The sequence below is a fragment of the Ambystoma mexicanum genome, chromosome 4p (genome assembly GCF_040938575.1).
Source record: "Ambystoma mexicanum isolate Mex_15411 chromosome 4p, UKY_AmexF1_1, whole genome shotgun sequence".
Lineage (NCBI taxonomy): Eukaryota > Metazoa > Chordata > Amphibia > Caudata > Ambystomatidae > Ambystoma > Ambystoma mexicanum.
The window spans coordinates 1,083,504,667-1,083,531,541 of record NC_090927.1 but is presented as its reverse complement, the minus strand read 5'-3'; the positions used below and the strand labels follow the sequence as shown (position 1 = coordinate 1,083,531,541).

General features: G+C 44.7%; 1 protein-coding gene across 4 annotated transcripts in view; it reads right to left on the bottom strand.

Moving 5' to 3' along the window:
- SASH1 (SAM and SH3 domain containing 1) overlaps positions 1-26,875 on the bottom strand; it is a 673,306-nt gene that overhangs the window by 181,443 nt on the left and 464,988 nt on the right. For 3 of the 4 annotated variants that reach the window (XM_069606667.1, XM_069606665.1, XM_069606668.1), the window contains exon 8: positions 9,288-9,389. The exons of the other annotated variant lie outside the window; for it this stretch is intronic. In XM_069606667.1, the coding sequence (XP_069462768.1) occupies positions 9,288-9,389 (102 nt within the window). The remainder of the gene's footprint in view (positions 1-9,287; positions 9,390-26,875) is intronic. 4 annotated transcript variants of the gene reach the window in all.

Here is a 26,875-nt window from a genome sequence, read left to right as displayed (position 1 = left end):
GACCACCCCCTCTCAATATTCCCGTTCTTTAGCAATTGCACTCCACAAAACTGCTTGCATTTGCTCGCATCACGGAAATGTACATGCCTGCTGGCCTCTTGCCAATGTTAAAAAATGAGGTAGTGTCTGTTTGACACAAGGGTTGGCACCACGTGAGAATTGCTGCCAAGAACAGACTGCACCAGACGCATCATTCTCGGTGTGGGGGGTGGGGTGGGAAGGGGCACTCATTTAGGAATGAGATCAGAAGTTCCATAATTACTTAAGAGAATTTTAGACCCACTAACTCATCGCGAATCGCAAACCACAGCTGCACGCCAACAAAAGCAGAACACAACAGCAACCATTTAATACATCAGCTATCTGGGTAATACAAATATGTAAAAAAAAAAAGGCTGTGCACATTTAGCACTGAGGTAGGCTTTCCTTATTTTTCTCTCATCCAATGAGATGCATGCAGCTGTTGGACAACTGGCCTTTTTTGTATTGCCAACATCCTAAATGGTGGTGTTGCATAAGATTAAAGTTTAATGCAGTGTTCTTATTCAGTTATTAGGCAAATCCATCCTAACCTAAAGTCGGCAGTGTTGGCCTTGCATCTTTCTTCTATATGTTGGTCAACTATTCCTGAAATCTATACAAGCTGACCACCACACCAGTACAAATGTATCAAATTAAATAATATAGGATGACCCCCATCGCATCTACTTCAGCAGTTGGTGAGCAGATGCAAGTGGATTTTGGTTATGTGACCTTAGTCCCACCCACCTGTCAATCACTTCTAATCTGTTGGTACCTTCTTATTTTGCTGTTCTTTTTCCCTACTTAAGCAGCCCTAAAGCCCTGTTTCCATTCCAGTTTGTGAACAAATGCACGTGAATCTTGGTCACATGGCCTTCGCTGCACCCACATCCTTAGCCCTACCCCTTAATTTCCTTTCTCAACTCTTAGATCAAGGGCGTCTCTTGCCCGGGCATCCAAAGCAAAGAGCAGATGAAGAAAAGGGCAAATCATGTATACACACAAAGGACCCAGTACCAGAACCCCTGCCCTTCCAACATCGGGTAAGGTCCCCGAATGTGCGTTTCACCCCACCCTCCCATCAACCCATCCCTACCATCTTCACTACGTGTCAACATGCCACTCACCAGCATCATGGACACCGCATCAGGGCAACCTCACCCACATCATCATAGACACCATCAGCACGCCCTCATCCTTCAGTACACGAAAACGGATGCTTGCCAAAATCCGCTCAGCAATTAACCATTGAGGATACATTGCCGACCTCATCACCACACATGAATTGGATGCCATCTCGATTACTGAGACCTGGATGACATCCACTTCCAACCACATCCTAGATGTCCTCATCCACATCAGCTACAGAATTCTACAACAAAACTGTCTAAACAATTTTGGTGGAGGCTTCGATCATTCACAAGACATCATGGTCATGCACCCAACTGGGCATCACCACCACTGGCACCCGTGAAAACCTTTTCTGCCACTTCCAGCTCTCCCAATGGACACAAGCAATGATCACTTAATCTACAGACCACCTAAACCCACGCACGCCAACAACATCATCATCATCATCATCTGCAACTTCAACATCCCTGGCAACCCAGCAACCAAGTCAATGAAGGAAGATCTCTGCTGCCTACTCGACACTTTGAACCTCACAACCCACGAAAGACCCAACTCACAGAAAAAGGGAATATCCTTGGCCTCATCATCACCACCCTGACCACCATTCATCACAGCACTCGAATCCCACTCGAGTGGTCAGACCACCTGCCAATCACCCTTGACATTTGTCATGTCACACCAATCAAGACAAGCCATAGGAAACTCACCAAAGAAGCTGTTTGATCATTCAAGAACTTCACAGTGGAGACTCGTGGAGGACCTCGCAAAACTCCACCTCACATGAGCCGATCTACCTCCGACGAACCAGGAATCCAACTCCCTTCCCCAAGAACTCAATACCACCCTCATTGCAAACATCAACCGCCATGCCCCAGTGAAACAACACATCGTAAAGCGAAAACCTTCCACACCCTAGGCCAACAACGAAATCAGAGCGCTCTTCAAAGCCATCAAGCACTGCATCAACCTTCTGACCGACCCACATACACCACACTCCATAGAAACAATCTACCGCCATCAACAAGAGCAGCATGATCCGGCAGAACAAAGACACCAGCACCACAACTGGCAGCACACTAGACATCCCATTGCACAACAACCACAACTACCTGGACAACTTTCAAGACACTCACTATGGAAGACCTCACTGCCAACCTAGCAACCCTCAACGCCACATCTGACACGGATGATATCCTCCTTGCTTCTGTACTAAAGACCCTTCTGACTGAAGCACTCATCCCTTACCTGACAAACATCTACAGCCCGAAACGCAAGCCACATTCCCCTCAACCCTAAATATCAGGAAAATCCTCCTACTTCTCAAGAAACCAACACATGACCCTAATGACCTCAGCAACTACCACCCATCTCCCCTTCCTAGGTAAGATCATTGAGAAAGCAGTAGACACGAAACTCCTTCAATACATCGAAACCAAGAACCTTCTCCAGCTATACCAACCTGGCTTCCGTTCCACATGTAGCACAGACACGGCTACAATCAAGGCGATTGATGATGCCCTCAAAATCCTCAATGATGACCATCCTTGCCTCCTTGTTCTCCTCAGCAGCATTTGACACAGTAGGCTGCAACCCCCCCTATTCCGCCCCGACAATCTACATTTCTGCATGGGAATCATCAAGATCATATTCAGCTGATTCAAATCCTACCATGCTAATCTCCACCAGTTCATACAAATGGATTCCTCCAGAACACCAACTCTGCCCATGACCTCTGGAGTCCCACGAGGATCCATCTTCTCCACCATGATATTCAATCTTGACATGTTCCCACGATGAACCCTCCTTGCACCACACAACATCCACCAATACGCTGGGGAAACACAGCTCCACTCCAAGAAATACTCCATCAAAGACATTCACAGGCACATGGCCTGCCTCACATTGAAACTCAACCCCTCCAAGACGTAATTCAAGATACAGACCGACATCAAATTGTGGGATTCCTCGGGACAGAATTACATTTGGGGACTATCCTCACCATGTTAATAGAGCTGACATTTGCCCACAAAGATAGCTGTAATCTCTCACATAGCTCCCGGTCTGTGTGTCTGTGCCAGGAAGGGGTCAACCAGTGCCTCTGCACTACACTGTGAGAAAAATTCCAAGATATTTGTTTTCTTCCTATTTCAAATTCCTTCATCATAGTCTTTTGGAAGATGTTACATGTCAAGGAAGATGAGCTTGATTTCTTCAGATTTATTGTATATCCAGAAACATCTCCAAAAAGTCTATCAAGATGCAGAGTCTAGGACTAAACTGCTGTGGGAGGTTACTGAAAGCAAAAGATCACTCTCATACGGCAACTTGTATTCTCTTTTGCCTTCCAAAAATCCTGCATCTTGTTTTTCTAATGTTCTAGGAATACAAAGAGGCTCACAAGCAATTCAGAAAAGTAGAGGGAACAGTGCGCACCCTTCTCTTGTCCCCTTTTAAGCATCTCTGAAATTAATTTTCTTTATAACTAAATACATTTTATGTTAGCAAATACCTCCTATGCGTCTAAATTAAATTCTATGCAAGGGATCTTTGCTATTTGAACAATATTTAACCTCCGATTCTTTTATCAGTGTCTGTTATTCATAAAGCCATCAGACAGCTGAAGTAGAAGTTATGGGCCAAGTCAATATAGACCAATCTACACAAGCTAGCCGACGTACCCATTTGGAACAATTGAAACCTTCTGCTCAATAGCAGAAAAATTGACGGAGGTCTTGCCAGTTCAAAAGGCTAGTTGACATACATCAAACATAGAAAAAGGTGACTCTATACTGATATTAGAAGGAACTGAGAAAATGTATGATCTATCAACCTTGGCCTTCCAGATGGTTTGGACTACAACTCCCATCAGCCATGGCCAATATTCTCATTAGCATGTGATGTTATGTTATGTTGATTTATACTGCGCACCTCTGCCACCCAGGTGCAGTCTCCCGGCACTCATCATGGGTGGAGTAGTCTAAAACATCTAAAGAGCCAAAGATTGCAGACCCTTACTCGAACAAAAAATCAAAATCTGGAAACATCTGAAACTATGGTAAGGTGAAGTCACATTCGTGACTTCTTCAGAAACTTCAGACTCACTCCCCCTCATCTCCCCTGAGGAAAAAGCAGAGCGGTAGCCAGTGGGAGACCAGCGTGTCTGATCTACAAATGCCTATGTGTGGCTGAAAGAGCCCATGATGAAAAGAACAGAAGTGCTTAGGAAAGCACAGCTAGGCCAAAGGTACGGGTGCATTCAAGAGTCTAGAATGGGTCCTGAATTGTAACGGATCCCTGTTAAAATTAAAATACTAAGAGGACTGTAGTGGACACTAAACTGAGCCTACAGGGGAATGACAACTGCCGGAGATGCTAATACAACTGCACAGGTTAAATTATGCAATTTCTACATTCTCCTCATGTGGTGAAGTGATGGTCTTAAATATTTGCCAAGATGGGTCGTTAATTTGCTAAATTTAATTAATCAGATTCCACAATGTATCCTTCTCCAAGACCTATCCAATATTAATGTGAAAAAGAAACAATCTTTATGGTTTATTTGGAAAGAAATCACCTTCAGATCATGAAAGGTGGAAAAGGCCCATCCCCGGATCACCTGCCTCCAGAAACGGTCGACGAGGCAAACTTTGAAAATATATTTTACACTGCCAGAGAACAGTTAGGGGATTCAAAGGTCATTTGGTGAATTGTTCTTTTACAGTCTGATTAACATGTAACAGCACACACTTTCTATGAAGAGTAAACAAAGATCTGTTATTAGAAACGATGAATGGAAAAAGTAAATAACTCTAAATCGTTTGAGAGGTTGCAACATCACATCAAGACAACACCAAGCAGTAAAGCACATCTTAACAGTTTACCCCATGTTTCAGGAAAATGAATGAAACCATTACAAAATACCTAGGCAAACTCAAAGCTGAATACATAGTTCACATGCAAAATAAAACCGTTTTTTCTTTATGTACAAATAGGTCAAAGCAAACTACATATGACTCGCAATGTTAAAGAAGAGAGAAGGTGAAAGAAGGAGGATGGTGGTGGAAAAATATAGAAGAGTTATGTTTTCTGTATTAATAGGTTTTGACTTAAAACAGACACAGAAGTAGGAATGTGAAAGGCAACGCTATTTTTACATTGCGACTGGTGAATGTATGTGTATAATAATTGAACATTCCTGTTTGTGTAATGTTTAGAAGATGATTAATAAGTTGGTTCACAAATCAAAAAAGGAGAATTCAACACACACACTAAACACCCGACAACACAGAAGAAGGGGCGCCATTCCCATGTCCGCAAATAAAATCATGGGGCTGGGCGTGAAATCTGAATGAACACAACAAATGAAATCCAAGTGGATCAAGGCGCACATACAGCAACCATTATAAGAAGTTAAATACATATTTACATACCACAAACAAAGCCTCTAACACAAGGGGAAGGCAAGGAATCTGAAGGAACCCAAATCATGAGCCAACATGGAAGAATTAGACTCCACCACGTATGTGTGCTAATAGAGAACATTTGTGAACAGCAATTGTGGACATATTAATAGAAATGTGTGTGCATTCTGGGATATCCCCAAAGAAAATTTGAAAACGAGAAGAACATTTTATCATGATAAAGTCATTTTTACCCAGCGAATGACTCAAAGCGAGGTCTTGTAGAAAACATTTTAACATAGGGGTATAAAAGTAAGGTTGCCCCAACAATTTCTTCAAAAATAATGCCCTTTATAATGAACATTTCTGAGGCCGTATTTTGTCTCTCGAGGTAGAGTCAACACTCTGATAAATGGAAATGGAGTTGTTGCTTAAAGAAAAGCAACAAAAACAAGGAGCAACAATAATTTGCATTTGTATTTGTATTTGTTTTATTTGTATAGCGCAAACCAGGCCCGGAGGCTACCGGGCGCATATCTTAGCAGCAGTGGTTACATAACATTACGACATTTCAGGTTACAATTAAATTGACGTAGCAACCAAACACATTGGTAATAATGCGTGCATGGCCCACTCTAGGTGCATCATAATAATAATATCTCTTTAAAGTTTGCAAAAAAAAAATGAGTAAATGGAGGAATTTGTATTTTCAGAGGAGTAACCAGGCAAAAACATGACATAACAACATGTATTTCTAGAGTGCTCATGGAGCCTCGCGGGGGTATGTTGGTGCTGTAGAGAGAACAGATGTTTATTGCTAGCCAGCTCATATGATACTCATTTTATCTACCTCGGAAAGATGAGGTGCTGAGTGTACCCACTGGATTCCAACCCGTGACCATGAGTGAAGTTAAACACTGATCCCTGTAGTGCATGACAATATTCCATAGACCACATCCCATAGCGGGCAATAGAGCTATTCTTTGTACACCCCACAGGTTATTGCGTTGGAAGAACCACCTGTGTAAAACGCATGTTAATTTTTTGTGCCTAAAAGCTGGAACACAGAAGGATTTAATAGTGTGTTTTATCTAAAAGCACACACTGTTAGACCCCAATGTGTATGAACTATCTAAATTTGTCTCACTGATGAAATGAACACATTTTGACTAACCCCACACGTTAAGTGCATCTATGTTTGATTTTATTCTGTTTTTTGATTTACATTTATGAGAAACTGTTTAATAAATTATTAAGGATTTTTAGAAAAAGGTACTTTGCTCAGTGCAGTATTATTCCCAGTAGCTGTTCTGTATTACGAGAGATTACCAGACCTGCACAAAAGAGGGAGAGGTAGCTGTATACTCCAATCCCTATGGTCTCTACTGAAATAACCCATTTCGAGTATCAGCCCCCCGATTACAAAATATTAGGGGTGGCCCTTTATATTTTTGAAGTGCATGCATTAATCCACTGAGCCACAGAGCCACCGAAAACAGTCATAATATCCTGCAGAAATAGTTCCCAAAATGACCACCTTACTTTTAAAATGCCCTGTAAATGACAAACTACGATATCTAATTAATCATTAAAGATCCCCAAAACAACACAGATATGTTAACAAATCCAGTGATAAATATTCCAAAGTCCACATGGAGCATCCACATATCCTAAGCATCATGAAATAAAGTGGTGATTTTCTTCAGTGCGCCAACTAACTACTCACATTTTGTATTTTCAAAATATACCAGTTCCACAATGATTTGATTTTTGTTGCCTTTGTTTAATTCATTTAAAATTTGAAACAAGTTTTCTTCCGCTCATTCAATATTTGAAACCATATTTATCATCCCCTCAACATGTGTTTCACCCCCATTATTGAAGTGGTTCATCAGGAGAGCTTCCTCTTTTGCTTTGTTTCAGTATCCCGTTAAAGACGTTTTTTGAAATGATTCAAGTTTTCATTTTCCACCTTCGTAATGCTGCAAAGGTATCGCGGAATAGCGATGCGTGCTAGGGGACAAACGGAACACCTTCGCACTAGAGAATAAGGTTCTTTTCACCTTTGACTTACTAATAAGGCGGAAAATAAAAACTTCTTTAACTGGATACTGAAAGACAGCAAAAGAGGAAGCTCTCTTGATGATCCATTTAAATAATAGGGGTGAAACACGTGTAGAGAGGATGATAAATATTGTTTCAATTATTCAATGAGAGGAAGAAAACTTTTGTTTAAAATGTTGCATGAATAAAACAAATGCAACAAAAAGAAATCATTGTGGAACTGGTATATTTTGAAAATACAACAAAAATGTCAGTAGTCAGTTGGCGCACTGAGGAAAATCACCACTTTCTTTCATGATACTTACAAATATTGGACAGCCACAATCTTGGTGAAACTTGTTCAGACTCGCCATAAAAAGGTAGCACATATTGACTGATAAGCTACTAAGTACAAACATATCCCAAGCAGTATATGGAACCAAATATTAATATTCAAATTAACAAATATTCCGAAAATTACAACAGAATATCCAGAATATATGTACAGAATGCTCTGAAAACAAGCAACAAATGTTCTGTACTCCCCTTTCACATAAATTGGGAACACAATGTAAGTGTTGGTAGTAAGTCAGGTTGAAATGCACTCAAAATATCAACCTCAAACCTTCTCCACAATATGTCTTGTAGTCTGCAGCCTTTGGCACTCCAGATGCTTTGGACTCCAACTCCTGAGAGCCCTAGGCAAGACAGTCAGAGGAGGATCATAGAAGTTGTAGTCCAGACATTGGTAGGGACTGCCCATTTGCGTCTGTGCAGTGCATCATGTGGGGGTGGGGGGTAGGGGGTACAGTGTGTCCATTAAGAGCTCTGGATACTCTTACTGGGCGTTTGCATAGAAAACAAACCAGCCCTCTTGCTTTCACTTTTCCTTCTTCCACAAAGTGCTAAACAGCACTCTGTTCCCCTTCATTATTATGGTTTCAAATATTATCCAGGTATTTGCTGAGCAGGGCTCTAGCTCTTGCGAGCAACAGAGCCCTTCACCAGTCATAGGAGGAAGCACACAGCAAGAGAAGCCATTTGCAAGGGATCATGACAAGACACTGGAATGGGGCGTTCACACCGGAGGAGGGGTAGGGCGGCCAATTAGGCAGCAAGGCATATACAAGTGACCAGGGGAGTACACAGGAATGGGAGGGAGCCGATCGGCAAGTCTCCGTTTAGGTAGGGGCTGCAGGGCGTGTGGACCTAGGTGCTAAAGAAAAGCCTATGTAGGGCCCTTATTTTCAATTGAGTGGTGATGCTTTGATGATTCTGCTTTCCACATTCAGGGCCCACCTTTGTTTCCAAGGTAAGTCGAGAAAACTGAAAATCTGGTGAATATCCTTGTTTATCGCGTTATCTCTGAACCAAGACCATAACCGAGACTCAATCTAGCTTCTTTGAGCTTCCAAAGAATGTTTGCCCTCCAATTACTCCCATTTCAAGGAGCACCCACATAAACTGCACTATGATTTGATGCAAAATATGTGGGGTCAGTATACATTCTCATGAGTGGCTTCAGACATTGCATTGATCAAGAAAGATGAGCAGGAAGAACAGAGTCTAGTTTTAATACTGCACCCAATTTAACTAAGTAGTATGCGGCTACGTGCAATTTTGGACCAATGAAAAAATTGTCATGCGCACACGCAGGGCAAACTGCTACAAGAGAAAGTGAGAGACACTCACGTTGCAGTTGGACGACCCATCAAATGTTGGATAAGAACCGTCCGCCCAGTCTGCAGAGTCCAGGCTGCCTGGTGGCCGGTGCTGGGCCTCGTATTCCTTCAGCTAAAATTAAAAGATTTTTGGTGATGTGTTACTAAGCAGTCTGCGCTGACCTACAACTCTGATTAGACAACTGCAAAATGATGGAGTAAACTCAAAAGAAAAAAAAAACGGCAAAGATTTTTTGCTATAACTTCAAGAAAAAAATACAATTGACTATCACGAGAAACATTTTGTATTCTTGCTTACAGGAACATTTCATAGTTGGAAAGCAGCAAAGACAAACTTCTGAGCCGGATTACTATCTCCTTATGCATGATGGCATTTATCATTAAATAGAACAAAATAATAAAATGGTATTGATATTGATATTTTATTTCTATCGCGCTCGAACACAAGTGTTTCAGAGCGCGACAATGGAAGGGACGGGAACAGGGGAGAACAAAACAGCGATCTTACTAAGCATAGTGACAGGGGGGAAAAGTGCATGGAAGGGGGGAGAAGTGGAAAGTGCCAAGCAGAGGAGAAACAGATGCATAATAAATAAATAAATAATAAAGGCAACAAACAGTGGTAGTGCAGCCAGCAATTTGCAGGTGCTAGGTTTAAGGCAGCACACAGGGTGGGTCTGATAATTGCAGGAAGAAAAAAAGGGGGGGGGCTGTATGGGTACAGATACAGACCCCAGTGCAAGGGGTGGCTCGGAGGCAGTGCGGGAGGGTGGCAGGGTGAGCAGGTACCTGGGCCCAGAGGTACTCGCTGAAATGAAAAGCTTTGAAAATCACCACCTGACATTAAGGCACTGCATGTTAACACTGGAATTACACTGGCTCATTGAAAAAATCCTATTTTCGTTCTTTAAAAAGCACACCCCAGTACATTTTGTGATTTTTAATGGAAATGCACAAATACATGAGACACACTATTATTGTGATTCACACAATTTTCATAGCTAGTAGATGTTCATTTTCCCCCAAATATTTCCTATCCTGAATTCATTGTCAACAAAGAACCCTGGGCACCTACTAAACCAGCAGCAGCATACTATACAGAAGCCAGGTGCCACTCTGCGGTAAACCGCTGTATTTGATTTCACACCTAGTCACCCCTAGAGTGACAGAAGCAGTGTTGCTATGCACCAGGTATCCTACTGATAGGGTAAAGTGGTGTTGCATGGTGTTTAAATAACGTCTCTTGCATTAGGGGTCCCCTCCATGCCTTTCGTAACACTGACACTAGAGGACACGTGTCAACAACATGCAATAAGTGAGAGGTCCTGTACAGGAGGGGGAGTGACCCCTGACCAGCCCATAGAGTCAGAGCTCGCCCTCGAGTACTTTAAGACAAGATAGCTGCACCTTGAGGTGGAAGGGGTGCGGGATTCTCTTACTCCAACACCAATCAATAAGGACAACTCAATGGTTTGGCAAAGGGGAGTCCGTTTAATGACAAGTACAGAAAACGGGGAAACATGGAGATCAACAGTGATGCGATAGCCCGTCTCGAGTCAACACCCAACAATCTTCATTCAACAGTAACAGTTATACCCAAAATTCATCATCATTGACGTGTAACACTCATACGTTTGTCATACAATTCTATTGGTTGGAAAAGGTAACTTAAGTATAGGTGATATATCTGTATATGGTAATAGAGTGTGAGGATTCAATAACTTATCGGGTGGGCGTCTACGCCCTTCCCTCTAACATTACTCATGTAGACGTCACTAAAAGTACGACGTCTCATTGGTTCTACTAGCTATAGGACCCTAGATTATTTGGTCCATTGTGATTGTGTTGGCTACAACCCTAGGCATAAATCTCCACTTCAATTAGCAGCATGCAGAATGGTCACCCAGATGCAGGATGCCCCAAGATTCACCCAGCCTCCCTTCCATCAATCAGTACTTTATTGCTATGTGTCAATTAGTTGGCTCTGGTTGGCCTCGAAACTGTAGCTTCTTGTCAGGAAAAGTTATGGTATCTTCTGGTTTTGGGTGACATCAGACGTTCGTATCTCTTTGCGCTTGGCTGGTCACGTGTTAGTACACCTTGGATCGGCTTCGTTTTCCTTCTATTTGTGCATTTAATTCCCTTTTCGGCCTGCCACCTGCCTGGGCCTCCTTATCTCGACCTTCACGGGGCAGACTGCTCTGCTCTTAAGTTTCGATTCTCCGAAGTTTCTGTCCACCTCCCTTTCTAAGTTGGACCTCGATTTCCCAGGCATGGCCTGCTCCTTGCTGAGTTTTGATTCTGCCGTCTCTTTTCTTGTTTTAGCTGGAATAAAAATCCTGTCCCGTTTGACCCTTAGTAACCTGGGTTAATTCTGCTTTTGTATAACGTGGACGTGCACTTATATAGTGTGCTTCGTTGAGGCTTGCCGCTCTATTCTTCTACTAAGCATAGCAAGCCGCACTGTTCTCTTAGCTTCTTGCATTTCAAGCATATGTACAAGTGTTAACTGGTTGGATATTTTCATCCTGCTTTACAGTTTAAGCTTCTTTATATTTCAACATTGTCTCTCCTTCTAAGATCATAATGTTCTTATTCAGGACATTTCGTCTTTGTGTCATCTTTTGGTCGTCGTTTCTTTCATCTGTGAATCTGTCTGGGCCCTTGTGTCGTCACCATTCGTCTTCAATTAAGGCCTTTTGAGTTTCTTCTGGGACAGTGTTTAAGCAACCTTCATTTCGTGTCATTTGCTGATAGGGTTGTCTCAATGGATACCTTACTGTCCATGGTTGTCTGGTTATTGGCACTTCAATAGGTGTTGCTCTTCTGATGGGCACTCGACAGAGTCCTAATGCGGCTCTCTGCGGGTTTATTTGCCCCTCATAAGTCACATATCTAGGTGTGAACTTTCCTGGTACCTCAAAATGGGTGGCTGGAGTGCAGGCCATATTTGGGACCTCCTCTACAGTCCACTAAACACATTAGTCTAAAAATGCAGAAGCTTTATCACTAATACTCACCTATCCCCGCCTCTCCCAATGAATCTCTCAGGTTCTGCAGGACTCTGACCTCTTTAAAATGTGCGTTGGGAAGAATTGACTGCCTTGCAGTTACCAAAGTCCACTTCCCTGCATCAGCAAGGCCTTCAAACCCAGCTCACACCACATCACAATCTAGATATGAGCTTTAATAGAGGTTCTAACACTCTTCCCAGTGGAGCCAGCTGTCACCCAGAAGCCACCTACCATGCCACAGCCCGCCTGATCAGACGCTTGAAGAAATTAGGTCAAGACGTCCTTATATTCAATGAACTACACTGGTTCAACCCCAGGACTGAATTATTTTATTTATTTATTACATTGGTTGAAAGCACCCAGACCCGGAAGTATCACGGTGCTAGTTAGGATTAAGTACAGTACATGCAGTAATACAGTCAATTTAAACACAACAACATTTTGGCATATTTGTTAAACAGGATCGTTTTCAGTTGTTTTCGAAAGTTGTGGTAGGAAGGCTCTTCTTGGATACATGGAGGCAGGGCATTCCCCAGTGTGGGAGCTATGACTGAAGCTTACACCACCTGCTCTTTGGCTGGAGAATCTCACTTTAATTAGGGAAGTGGAGGTGGAGGAGCGCAGGCAACATGGTTTGGGTCCTTTAGCGATGCGCTGGTTGAGGTAGGTGGGAGCAGTGTTGTGAATGCATCGGCGGGGGTGTGGCAGTGTTTTAAACTCAATGCAAGCTCTAATTGGGAGCCAATGGGCTTTGTGTCTCACAAGGGAGATATGGTCCGTTTGCGTCACCACCCACATTGCCAGAAGGGCATTGTTTTGGATGGGTTGTAATTTGGTGATGTTTTTTGTGGAGGTTCCAGTGAGAATGGCATTGCAGTCATCCAGTTTACTACTGATGATGGCCCTGGCTAGCGTGAGGCAGTTTTCAGGGGCTGATCATTTTGGTTGAATAGGCTGCAGAGGGTGCAATGGCTTTAACATGTTTTTGCATGGTGAATTCCAAGTCAAGAAAGACTCCAAGAGTTTTCACATGGCTAGAAATAGGGGTGTTGTTTCCGTCAATGGAGGAGGAGGAGAAAGCTGGGTCTAGGTGTTTGAGACGGTGAGCAGAACCTACACTAAGGAGCCTGGTCTTGTCATCATTGAAGCACAGGTGGTGGTTGGCCATCCATGCCTGGATGTACTGTAGACTTGATCGTTATTGGCAGAGTGTACGCTGTGATTGCCGGAAATTTTAAGTAGGACTTGCGTATCATCAACAAAGTTTGTATAGGGGATACCAAGGCTATCAAAATGGTCAAAAAGGTGCTTGGTATACATGTTATATAGCGTGGGTGAGAGACAAGATCCTTGTGGGACACTATATGCGACAGGGGTAGGGTCAGCTTCCTCAGACCCAACGAAGATCCTAGAGGAGCGTTCGCTCAGAAAGAAATTAATCCAGTTGGCTTCATCGTTAGAGAGGCTAAAGCTGGAGGTAAGGTGGTAACAGAGAATGTCATGTTCAACGAGATACAAATCCGCTGAAAGGTCGGGCAGGAGTAGGATAGCTAGATCTCCTGTGCCATGGATGATATCCAGCTGGATCTTAAGGTCAAGGAGAGGTGTCTCGATCTATAACCAGACTGTCGTGTGCCAAGAAGGTTGTGGGTTTCAAAGTAGGTTTGGATTTGGATGTAGGCGGTACAGTCAAGAATTTTCAGGAGGAAAGGTACAGTTGTGATAGGGCGATAGTTGGTAGGGAGAGTGGGGCCAAGTGAAGGGTTTTTGAGGAGGGGTGTGACCCCCACGGCTCTGATGTTTTTAGGCACTGTACAGGTGTCGAAGGAGGGATTCATGAATTGGGCAGCGATGGGTGCAAGGGAGTCTGCACACATTTTAATGAAGTGAGAAGGGTAGGTGTCTCCTTTGCAGTGGATGTTTTTAGGTGGAGGATGGTGGTGAGGACATCAGAAGGAGGGCAAGGGGAGAAATGGATGGGGTGTGTGGGTGTGGCAGTCAAGGGGTGAGCTCCTAACTGAGTGATGGACTCATCCTTAGTAGGCAGGGATTATTTTTTGAGGATGGTTTTGGTCATGAGGTTGAGGGTCTTGTCGGCAAGAGCGGACTGCACGAGGGAACACCGGGCCTCGTCTTTAGGGAAGCTAATGCGAGGAGGTGCTGGTGATTCGAGCTCCTTAAAGATTTCGAAGAGCGCTCCCGTGTTAGAGCTGGCTTCATTGATCCTTGTGTTATAGATGTTGGCTTTGGTAGTGATAGTCATTTTGTAGGCCTTGGCAATGGCAAGAAAGGCTTCTTTGTGCAGTTGGGAGGGTTTTCTTCTCCAAAGATGTTATTGGGCTCTTTTATGTTTGTGGAGGGTTGTTAGGTCCTCTGAGAATTATTTTTGGATAGTAGTTTTGAGGGGTGCATGGAGGTCTAGTGCGTGCAGGAGTGTGGGATTGTATGAAGAGGATAGTTTCAGGGTCAGCACCATCCGGCAGGAGTGTGAGGAAGGCACAGACAGTTGGCTCTAGCATCTTCTTGGTCAGTTTACAGGTGTGTATCGCTGTGACCGGGAGGCGGTTGCAGACGTTAAGAGCAGCATTAGGTAGAGGAGACATGGTCAATAGTATCAGAGAGTGGTTGGTACAGGGCAAGGGGTCAATAGCAGTAACCTTGAGAGGTGTGAGGTTTAAGATCTAGTCGAGGGTCCCACCTTATCAGACTTATCTCCAAGACAGTCTGCATCATCAACAAAGCAATGAAGCTCAAACAGCAGCCTACCTGGCCAAAGAACGCCCCACCCCTGAATGCCAATGCCACCGTCGAAACAATGGTGTGGTCAGGTTGGAAGTTAGGAAGTGCAAGCAAGACAAAACAAACCTTCCCCGACTACGCACCTGGACTCGAATCGCTTGCACAGGGACACCAAAGCCCCCACCCCCCTCTTATCTCTTCCACTTCAGGGAATTGGAGACTGTTTCCTCAAATAACACACTGCTGAATGCAACCTGTGGATTCATGGACTCGTAACCCAGCTGTTCTTACTTTTAATGCCCGCCTCTTACCACCCCTGCCCAGTTTCTGAGCTGCAGCCTGAAAAAGATCTGTACCTGGCCCTCTTGTCCTTTGCTAAGTGACTTGCAAACAATGTGTATGCATGCACTGGGAGGAAGGGAGTCAGACGGGAAACTGTAAAAAAGACCCTGTACCATAAGTTACACAAAATGAGAAGAATACAGAAAGAATTGTGGAAAACCCACAACTAAGTGAAAAAGAAGCAGTCCCTGTAAGCACCTGTGCGCAAACGCAGGCTGTAAATTAGGCTACAATGTAGGTTTTGCATACAATGTCAAGCAATGACAATGGCCTAGAATCTAGTAAACGCACAATGCGGGCCATGCCAGCAGGTTATTAAAAATAAACTGTAAGAGGTTTCCAGCCAGATGGCAATTGGTGCTGTCCTGTCTCCTGTTGGGAGTGTGAAGCGCATATGACTCTACATATTAAGTTGTTTCTAGCACACACAAAAACGTGCGCAAACATCAATAATTTGTGTTAGAGATGGGATTAGTGCTGATGAAAAGTTTACGGCTGAAGGAATAAAAAGGCATTGAACACGGACAGCACATTTCTGACAAGTATTTAAAACTTATGATAAGGCGAACGTCACACTAAAGAGGTTTGGCGATTTATGCAGAGCACACTTAAATGGGTCGAAACTATAAAAAAGGGGACTAAGGAAATTCATGGTTGAATCAAACATAACTAAATATTATATTGCATTTTAAAAATAAAACCTTATTGATTAGAAAGTAGTAAAGCATGATTTTATGTATATTTGAATCAGAAGTACGTGTCTGTAAAAACGGACATAGTAAACCGATAGGCAAATGATCTATGTACTTATTTACGCATGGTCACTATAGACATCCAAACCAACACTAAAGGAACATTTGTGATCAATCCCACACAGCACAAGACAACCGAGACTGCTCCCACGGGGCGGTCTTCCATCACAATGACAATGAGACCCAACTGACCGGCTGAGCTAGGATTACAAATGCCCATCTACAGAGACGGCAGAAGTCTTCGAGTTGTGGTGCACATCCTGCAGGGCCCAGGACTCAGAAGCAGCGTACCCCCCCTGCACCTGTCCTCCACCCTCCCCTCTCACCTCTCCTGTACCGTCTGCGCACTTGCACGATCTGAAAGTACCATGCCTTGAAGATTGTCCATCTTTGCCTCCCTGTCTCCCCTCTTGCATGGTGACACCTCTATGATCTTGGATAAACTGCAGAATTGTCGTCAGACCTATTTGCTGTTATCCCCATTGTTAATTGTATTATATGTACTTACTCTGCCTGTGCAGACTGGTATTGTTCAGAAACTCAAGGGCTCTGAATGACTTATTTTTCTCCCCTTGTTCCCTCCCTCCTTGAGCACTTTGAAACACTTGCCTTTTGAATAGGTGCTTTACAAATAAACAATACCATATCATACCAGCTGGGAAATACAAACTGGAAACCAGCCTGACTGCTACTCAAGAGGCGAGAGTCGGAAGAGATCTTCTGGGGACCATCCTGATGGGCACAGAGCTTAGGTTGATTTGGTCGAATCTATTTGGTCATTGGAGCATTGGTCCAATTGTTGTTTTTTTGACAGCTTCATTATTTTACCGCATATATATGCAAGAGGGATCCCCCCGCATTCCCGTCCACCTCAATGATATGCCTAAACCCACCTCCCAGAAACATATGAAGCAAAATGCATTAAAAAAACGGCGACCAATTCTCCTGTAACCAAATCTCCAGTGCAGTAATCTGCCAATCCCGGGCACAGCCATGGTTATATCAGAGACTGAGGCAGTGGGAAGCAAGGAAGGGAACAATTCACGCTGAAAAGATGCAGCAAGCACACAGCTGCCAAAAGGAGGGCGGGGGGGGGAGAAAGAGGAAAAGAGAGAGAAAGAGAGAGAAAGAGAGAAAAAGAGAGAAGAGAGAGAGAAGAGAGAGAGAGAAAGAAAAAGAGAAAGAAAAAGAGAGGGGAAGAGAAAAAGAGAGGGGAAGAGGGAAACAAAGAAAGAAAGAAAGAAAAAAAGAAAAAAAGAAAAAAAAAAGAAAAAAGAGAGAAAGAGAGAGAGACCCAGAGGAAGGGGGAAAAAACTACAGAAGCTCAGTAGAGAAGCTCATGGACCAGAAAATGACTCCTGGGAAAGAGAGTGAGCATAGCTGGTGACAGAGAAGCTGGCTCCCTAAACCAGAGTGATGCTGCAGCAGCGGCCAGAGAAGATGGCCTGAAGCACCTTGCCTGTACACCTGTGCTATGTCTCTGGGATTCCTACCATTCACCAATGCCATTTTAATGGTCTCCATGTGCTCTGGGAGATCTGATACAGATCTGATACAGTGGGGTGGGATTTAAGCTGGTGAAGAAAAGAAAATGCAAAATATCTTTGTTGCTTTGTTGGAGGGTGGAGGCTGAAATACCCCAGCTCAGCGCGTGAAGCAGGTTTTTAGGTGGTCCGCATCAAGGGCACAGAGGCCTTTGTGGGCAAAAGTGAGCCTTGTTGAGATAGTGTTATGTTATGTTATTTTGCATTTGTATAGCGCCTTATGTACCATTGGTATGATCTCAAGGCGCTGGTAGGTTGAACTCCCTCGGGAACCGCAGTTCAAGTCAGTTGAATGTGTTCAGTCTAGAGGGTTGACAACCAGACAGTTATAGCTGCGTTAGGCCTGAGGAGACGCCTAGGCTAGCCGGTGTGTGCTAGCTAGCTGCGTTTTATTAGGATGATGGGTGGTTTGATGGGTCATGTTAGTATGAGAACAGCTTTACTGAATGTGTCATAGTACTGCTGTGTTCTAGTTGAATGGTGGTGTATAGGAGAGAGTAAGTGTAGTAGTGTGATATTGTGGTAATCAGTGAAGTGTATGCAATCAGGCACAATCTACCTACTAAATTTTACTTTTAACACAGTGACGCTATTAGGGCATATTCAATGTTGTTGGTGATACCATCTTAATTCAACTCTAATACAGTCACTCTATTAGGGGATGCTTCTAGGTTGAAATTTAACACAGTGACGCTATTGGCGCACACTCAATGATGTTGGGAATACCGTCTAGGTTCAACATTAACACATAGATGCTACAGGGTGTGCTTTCTAAGTTCAACTTTAACACAGTGACGCTATTAGGTACACTTTCAAGATTCAACTTTAAGATAATGACGCTATTAGGGCACAGACATTGATGTTGGGAATATCTTCTAGATTTAACATTGACACAGTGACGTTAATTAGGGTAGGCTTTCTAAGTTCAACTTTAACATAGCAACTCTAGTGTGTATAAAATATAATCCGGTCTGTACTGGGGAAACTGATTCCTAAAACCTGTAGCCACCTAATGGACTATGTGTCTACAATAACACTACATGTTGGGGAAATTGAGGGATAAATCCTAAACACTGAGCTTATAGAAATCTTACCTATAGGGAAGCTGAGCCACGAGGCTCATAATGAGCAGAGTCTGTGGGTCTAAACAAGACTGCATGCCAGGCAACTCAATTTCACTGCCCCAAGTAAATCCTAAAGGCATTGAAGAAGTGAAACACTGCATGTGATGAAATGGATTATCAAGTGTCTTCAAGGCAATAGCAAACTGATAATGCACGTGAAGATCGGAGTCACTGTATGTTGAGAACCCCAGTCTCCAAGCACACGAACTGAAAATCTTTCATTACTGCAAACATTGCATGCTGGGAATCTGAGTCCACTTTCAAACAATCAAAACACTGAAAGACTTTTGTGACAACTTAAGTGGAAACATCGACCCCCATTTCTTGAACCAATGAAATGATGTTGCGGATATGACATCAGATGTGGTGTGACACCGCCCATTTCGACGGGTGAGGTGGCCCAACAGTGAGCCTTAATTGGGAGCAGAAAGGCAGGCTGACAACAGGGAGATGAACAGAGGCAGAGAGGGTATTTGCTCAGTGGGGTTCATGAGGGTGGGGGACAACAGACCGGAGCGGAGAGGGTGGGCAGCAAGGTAAACCAGGGGAGAGGTAGAGAGGGAGAGGCAATGGAGGGGAACCCGCCCTTATGAAAACAGGCAATGGGGTTAGTGTGGTAAGTAGAAGGGAGTGAGGCGTGGGGGAAAAGAAAAGCAGGGAGGGGTTAGACTGGGATGAAGAAATGTAGGCTGAGGAAACAGCAAAGACAATGTAGGCCAATAGCATGTCAAGTACAGGCAGATGAAAAAAGAAACACAAAAAAGAAGTGCATAGAAAAAGAGTAGTTGGAGAAACAACATAGAACCACGTGGAAACCAATCGACAGAACACACAAGAGTCTGTAGTTAAGCAAGTTTGTTACTTAATGTGGATGCATGGGGTCCCAGGTGCAACGAGCCATAGAAAATAAGGCCTATATCAAAAAGGTTTCATGGGCATAAATATGGGAAATCTGGGGTTCCACAACTAAAGGATTCACCAGTCCCACTTGAAGGGTACAGCGGCGGGTTGGCGTCTTAAACTTATTGAGTCCCACAATTCTAGTGCCCAGCTAACTTGTTGCCAAACTCGGCTCAAGAGATGTAGCACCCTGTGCGTGTCACGATAATCTCCTCCCAACAAGTACTTCTCCTGCCTTGCCTTAGGGCGTGTGTCGAGCCCAGCTATTCTTACTATCCAGCCACAGGCTGCCCCGCTCCTTTGCGTTGGAAGTACATTTAATGCACTTCTACCAGTAAGCACTCCCCTCCCCCGCCCAGCTTATGGTTTTTGTTAGGATGTCATATTGCTAGCCACCTGGGCCAACGTCTTCAGGAAAGTGGTTGGCATTCTTAACAAGTCCTCAGATTTTAGTGATCTCACTCTTCCCCCAGGTCTGAGATCTAGCCATCAGCAGGCTCTTTGATGTCTCCTTCAATCTGGTCTTTTTCCAGGGCCTCAGCAGGCTTTTGGATTCTTACATGTAGCGGGTCTTTTCCAGTATCTGTGATATCGCCGACCACGGCTCATTGATTTGAACCTTAACCTACTCTCTCACAGTGTCTTGCCCTTATTTTATTTCTATCGCGCTCGTACACAAGTGTTTCAGAGCACGACTGCTGCACAGTCTGGTGACTATGTAAAACCTTGGCCTCTTATGGTTTTGCCGATTGCTCAACAAGCGCCCTGGTTGAATAGTCTCAATATTGGCCTCTTTCCTGAACTTGGTTTGTTATTCTCTTGCGTTCAGAATTCTCCATCAGATGTTTGTCTCTTTTCCGAAGGTTTCTCATGTATAGCCCCTGATTATGCACGTCTGATACCTGCTGACAATTCCGTGTGTATGGCAGCAGCCAAGAGCGGAGTAGGCCGATCCACCATTTTGGAGTCAGGCAGCATTTCCAGCATGGCTATGCAGTTCCACAGAGGGGAGTTAGACCTCCATGTATGCTCTACCCTGCGTGCTGTAGGCACAAGGATGGGTTAACAGCTTTGCTAGCGGTCCGTGAATTGTTCGAGAAAGAAATGTCCCGAATGCGAAAAGGAAAGTCGGAGTCTATGGTGGAACCTGCAGCTCTTTGACAGATGGGGATATACGACACCTTCTTACAATGTTTTTCACTGTCAAAACCTCCACTCCAAGACCCTTTAATGATTAGTTAATTCCCCCACAGGCATACAGCTCAAGTCGGCGTTTCATCTGGGCTTGGTGGTTCATTCTACGGGTATACCTACACCATAAACTGCTACTTCCACTGGGTATCTATTGTGGTTGTACTGCGCCCACAAGGCCTGGCAAGCACAGCACTGCTGATGGCCTGAAAACGCGGGGCATGGCAAAAGGGAAACAAAGCGGCCAGAATGACCCTTCTTCAACTTCCCCAGTCAATTACAGTTTCAGTATGGCCATGCCACAGTAGAAAAGACAGTCGTGTCGGGTGTGGGCATATACAAGCCGAGGGCGCTCTCCTTCGCGTTCCCAAGTATCCCCCTGCTGGCTTACACCCACTCACATGTCTTCTCCCACACCTCCAGCGGTGCCATGCGCAACCCTTGCCAGTGAGTCCTCCCGCACGCTGGGTGTATGCCGGTTGGTTAACACTATCTGGAATCCTTTGGAAGTTGACGGATGGCGAGCGGGAAGGGCTTTACCATGCCCCATCTCGACAGAATCTGAGCCAGTCTCTACTGGAGGTTTCTCGAGATTGAGGATTCCCCCGCAGGCACCCCCCTGGGTCAATCCGTACTGAACTGTCCGTAGATCGTAGGTAAATTTGCCTGGGTTTTAAGTGCCAGCCATGCTGGCAGAACCATATGCTCACCTGGGTCCGACTGATATCCAGGAGGATCTGATACCAAGTCAGGCTCCCATTTCTCCTGCTTCTTCCATCCCTCTCACCCCCGCATCCCCACTGGCATCCATCAATGAAACAGTACATATTTGCTCTTGAGCAACTGGGCCATGGTGCCACTGATTTGCAAAATTGCACTGCAACTGTATGAAATTATTGTATTTGAATCCTGCATGTGTTATTTAATATGCTGGTTGCATCAAGTGAACTCAATGTGCTTGGTCCATCAATGGCAGATTCATGCTAGTGATATGGTTTGGGAAAGGCTGCACCTAAGCTCCTTATTTGAGGTGGAGGTAAACCATACACATTTTGGGACGAGTTTGCAAACTAAACACAGGAGTCTCATGTGGAAATCTGCAAGCAGTCCAACAGGGGAGTAATATTATGGGCCTCTGAATCATTTTATATACACGAGTGGAAGGAAAAAAAGCGCCAGCATGTAAATATAAAAATATGCCGAGTCTGCAGATATTGAGGATGGTGGGCAGGCCCATTAACACGTGGGGCGATGAAGGAAACAGCAGGTCTGCATGAATGCAGGTGCCGTGTACAGCACGGAATGCTACCACGACCTATAAGGTAGTGACCGTCCAGCTGTTACATTTGGTGTCCAATTAACTACAACAGGCACAATCTAGCACTAGCTCAAAAACAAGTCAGCTACCGCATTGTGCACCCCATGAGAAGGAGTGCCCCCCCTCCCTCTCCCACCCGCTTATACGTGCGCAACCCAGTGCACAGTTAGAAAGACAGAGCACTCAGCTGAGTAACATTTCGAAGGCGCATGCATTGAGCGGGAAAACGGTTTCCACACACCAGGTGCACGTGTGAGAATGAGGATTTTTACAAACACAGCCTGAAGAAATACTGCAGTACCGAGAGCCGACTAAAAACCAGCTATCCATCCAAAGTTCTTGCAAAGCCAGGGCGGATACTTGTATACTTGAGAGACAACATGTGTTAGATGAATTGCACCGCCACAGGACGAGGCGATGGTCGGCATGATATTGTTTAGAAACACGTCTGGCACCACAACATGGCTCGCTCAATGTTGCAGCATACTTGCACAGAGAGCCCTTCCGAGGTATGCTCGAGAGCTCTGGAAAAAGGACGTTTCACACACTGAAGTTAAGAGCTTCCATGGGACAGCGCAACAGATGTCCTCAGCTGGCTTATGCATCCCAAAGGCAGACTCAACATGGTCCAGGGAAGCTGCCCGGCTCACAGCTGCTTGCCATGTTCCTCAAAATATGTGTACAACCATGAGAATAAGGTGGGTGGAAGAGTAAACGTACGCGCATTCAATGCATGTATACATTTTGGAGAGTAATTGATGAAAGTTAACAAGAATGTACTGTCATAAAATGTGACTGTGTTGCATGGTACGGATTCGGCCATTTTGGGGGCCTCTTGGACCTGCAAAGGTTCCGATTAAGACACTGGGTGGTGTGTGCAAAAATGCGTAATCCAAAGAGACAAGATTTCACAGCTTTTAAAACAGAAAAGAATGCCTTACTTTCCCTAGGTCAAGGAGTAGGCTTAATTTTGCCACATAGAAGCCCATCTGTTTCACAAATGCTCATAGCAATATCTAGGACTCGCCAGGGTCCATGTTTGCATGATTTCAGCGTCTGTGGTGGCTTGTAAAGGGATAACTCGTACACCAAGGGTTGACGGTATTTGCCTTGTGTAGGGTGATGGTGGTTTGCTAGGTAACAGGCATACACCAGCAGCAGCATGGGGCGCCCTGGCACTGCCACAAACTCAAAGTATATAGGTTTTCATAAAGGGTTTGTACAGGGGGTTGAGCACTCCAAGAGCAGGTGAGCTAGCTTTGGAATGTCCCGCTTCCACCCATTCAAACTATTGTTGGCCGCCCTTAAGTAGAGGAATGCCAGGAAGTTTAAGAAAATTAAACGTTCTGCAGCATCCCTGTTGCCATGCCCAGGGCCCACAGCGTCATAGCATGGCAACGGACATGCTGCCACAGTCAGTGCTTAATTTGCAAAATAAATAAGTGCCAGGGCCAAAATATTTGCTAGCATGCCTGTGTGCCATTGGGGCAGGCTGCTCTGCGCCACTGTTGCCACCGCCCACAGCTGCCCCCCACGGTGTCCTATTTGGGGTGAAAGCTGCAAGTCACACCGGCACATTGTCGATGCACCAAGTATGGCAGACATGAGATTCACAAATGGAAATCAGCATAAAATAACAGACGCTATTATGTCTTGAAATGAGACATGATTAAATGCTTCTTTAAACACATCACGGTTAACATCTTGCAATGATTCTTTAGGTGGGAAAAAAAACGTATTGACTAGCTACAGAAAACAGCAAACAGGCTTTCCTCCTAGGGTAACTGATGTACAAATGCACGTAAAACTTCAAATGAACTCTCCTGGCAAACCCTGCAGCAAGACTTTCTTCTGTATGTTGGCGCTCAGGACAGACACTCCTCCTTGGCAATGGCCTTTTCCCTGGTATTGCCCTGAAGTTGGTACTGCTGGCTTTCCCGTTGTCAACCCACCATGCTGTGGCATTGCTGCTGGTTATTACAGTAGTGGAGCTGCATCAGTGTTATGCAGGCTGACTGGAGCGGTGTGCATGTCATTGTCACTTTCCACCTGATTGGTATTCAGGAAAAGGAATACCTAGCACGGCCGCGCCAGTGCCAGTCATCACGCTCATGAGTTGCAATGAGCCAGCTCAGGATGCAGAGACATGCGGCCAGGGCAACTGTTGTTGCTTGTTTTGTAAATACTACTAATTGACAGTTTAATAAGGATGTGCTGTTTAAACAACATTATTACCTCGAGTATGGAAAACTCAAAGTTAAGTGCCAGGGCTGAGCCCTGGCAAACACCCCCACAAATTAAGCACTGGCCGCAGTGTTAAGAATGCTAACAGCTTACAGAAAGGGAGGCCAGACAGTGATTGCCGCTCACCTCACCTCGCCCAGAAGGAACCTTGCACGTTTATCTTTGAACTCTCCTTTCATCCACATGTGACCCTCCAGGGAGACCTGCAAATACTTGGGAAGCGTTAGCCGATTCCTAAAATGGATGATTCCCCAATACCTTTCAGCAATCATATGCTAGCATTCACAGTTCTGGAAATGGCAGAATGTACTGGGGGGGAACTCCTCCCCGGCTCCCCTTCCCGGGACTAGGGACGGATTGTTAGTGTAGTGTTGGTGGGGCTGGGGGAAGGGGCAGAGCTAAGCGTCAAATGATGTGTGTGTTCTGAATATAGGATCCTGGCTGATTTGCATAAAAACAAAGTGCATTTTGGGAACATGAGAATGAACACCAATTTATCAAACATGTCTGTGCTAGTAACTGAAACGTTCATTCCTTCAGAGCATGCAATGCATACTTGGTATGGTCTCATTTCCTCTGTCTGAATAGTCACCCTGACAGTAAAATGAGTGCAAAGCATGAGACATAAATACCGCTTTGGACTGTTTCATTGTTTTGGGTTGTTGAGCAAAGGAAGACGTTCAGATGCAGTCTGTGAATTCGCTGCATATTCTTAGCACAGCTGCACGCATTGAAACACTGTGGCTGGCACTGTGTCTTGATGTGTGCAACTGAGCGGCGATATCCAACAAGCAGCGTAAACCTCCCTCCCCCACTGCAAGTTGGGGAAGCTCAATACCCCCGACTGCCGCTTGCGGCAGTTTCCGGACCACTGTGTCTGAGGCACGGCAAGACTTGTTATGTTATGTTAACGGTACTTATATAGCGCACCGTCACCAACGGAATTGGTCCCCAGGCGCTCCGGTGGATCTGCAAAAGGGAAGGTGGGATGGGTTAGTAAGGTGAAGAGGGAGTGGGATAGAGAGATGGGTGGTGTACTGTTGGCAGCCTCAACTCGGTGGACACCGGGTGCTGAGCTTTGGTGCGAATATCGAATCGGTGTTAGTCCGCGTGTGCTGTTGGTGCGGCTTATGTGTTGTTGCAGTGTGGTGAGTACGTGCGGTTTGTTGTGTGAGAGATGGTTGTGAGAGTTTTGTGGGATAGGTATGCAGGGAGTTTGAGCTTATATCGGTTAGTGAGTTATTTTACATTTAGCATGCTAACATTCAAAGTTCTGTTCCAGGTGTAGTACTCGCCGATCCACACAATTCCGTGTGAGTGTGGCACTTGCCAGTCCCCACAATAATTATCTAAATACGGCGCAGGCCAATATTCTCAATTCTAAGTGTGGCACATGCCAACAATCACAATCCTATTTAGATACGGTGCAGGCCAATGTTTTGAACTCTAAGTGTGGCACATGCTAACATCCAAGTTCCGTCTATGTGTTGTATGAGCTAACGTTCATAATCCTGTCTAGATACGGCGCGGTTCAATGTTCACAATTCTAAGTGTGGCACATGCTAACATTCACAATCCTTTCTAGATACGGCGCATGCTAATGTTCTCAATTCTAAGTGTGGCACATGCTAACATCCAAGTTCCGTCTATGTGTGGTATAAGCCAACGTACATAATCCTGTCTAGAAACGGCGTGGTTCAACGTTCCCAATTCTCAGTGTGGCACATGCTAACATTCACAATCCCATCTAGATACAGCGCAGGCCAATGTTCTCAATTCTAAGTGTGGCACTCGCTAACATTCACAATCCCATCTAGATACGGCGCATGCTAATGTTCTCAATTCTAAGTGTGGCACATGCTAACATCCAAGTTCCGTCTATGTGTGGTATAAGCCAACGTACATAATCCTGTCTAGAAACGGCGTGGTTCAACGTTCCCAATTCTCAGTGTGGCACATGCTAACATTCACAATCCCATCTAGATACAGCGCAGGCCAATGTTCTCAATTCTAAGTGTGGCACTCGCTAACATTCACAATCCCATCTAGATATGGTGCAGGCTAATGTTCTCAGTTCTCAGTGTGGCATTGCTAACATTCACAATCCCATCTAGATACGGCGCAGGCTAATGTTCCCAATTCTCAGTGTGGCACATGCTAACATTCACAATCCCATCTAGATACAGCGCAGGCCAATGTTCTCAATTCTAAGTGTGGCACTCGCTAACATTCACAATCCCATCTAGATATGGTGCAGGCTAATGTTCTCAGTTCTCAGTGTGGTATAAGCTAACGTTCATAATCCTGTCTAGATACGGCACGGTTCAATGTTCACAATTCTAAGTGTGGCACATGCTAACATCCAAGTTCCGTCTATGTGTGGTATAAGCCAACGTACATAATCCTGTCTAGATACGGCGTGGTTCAACG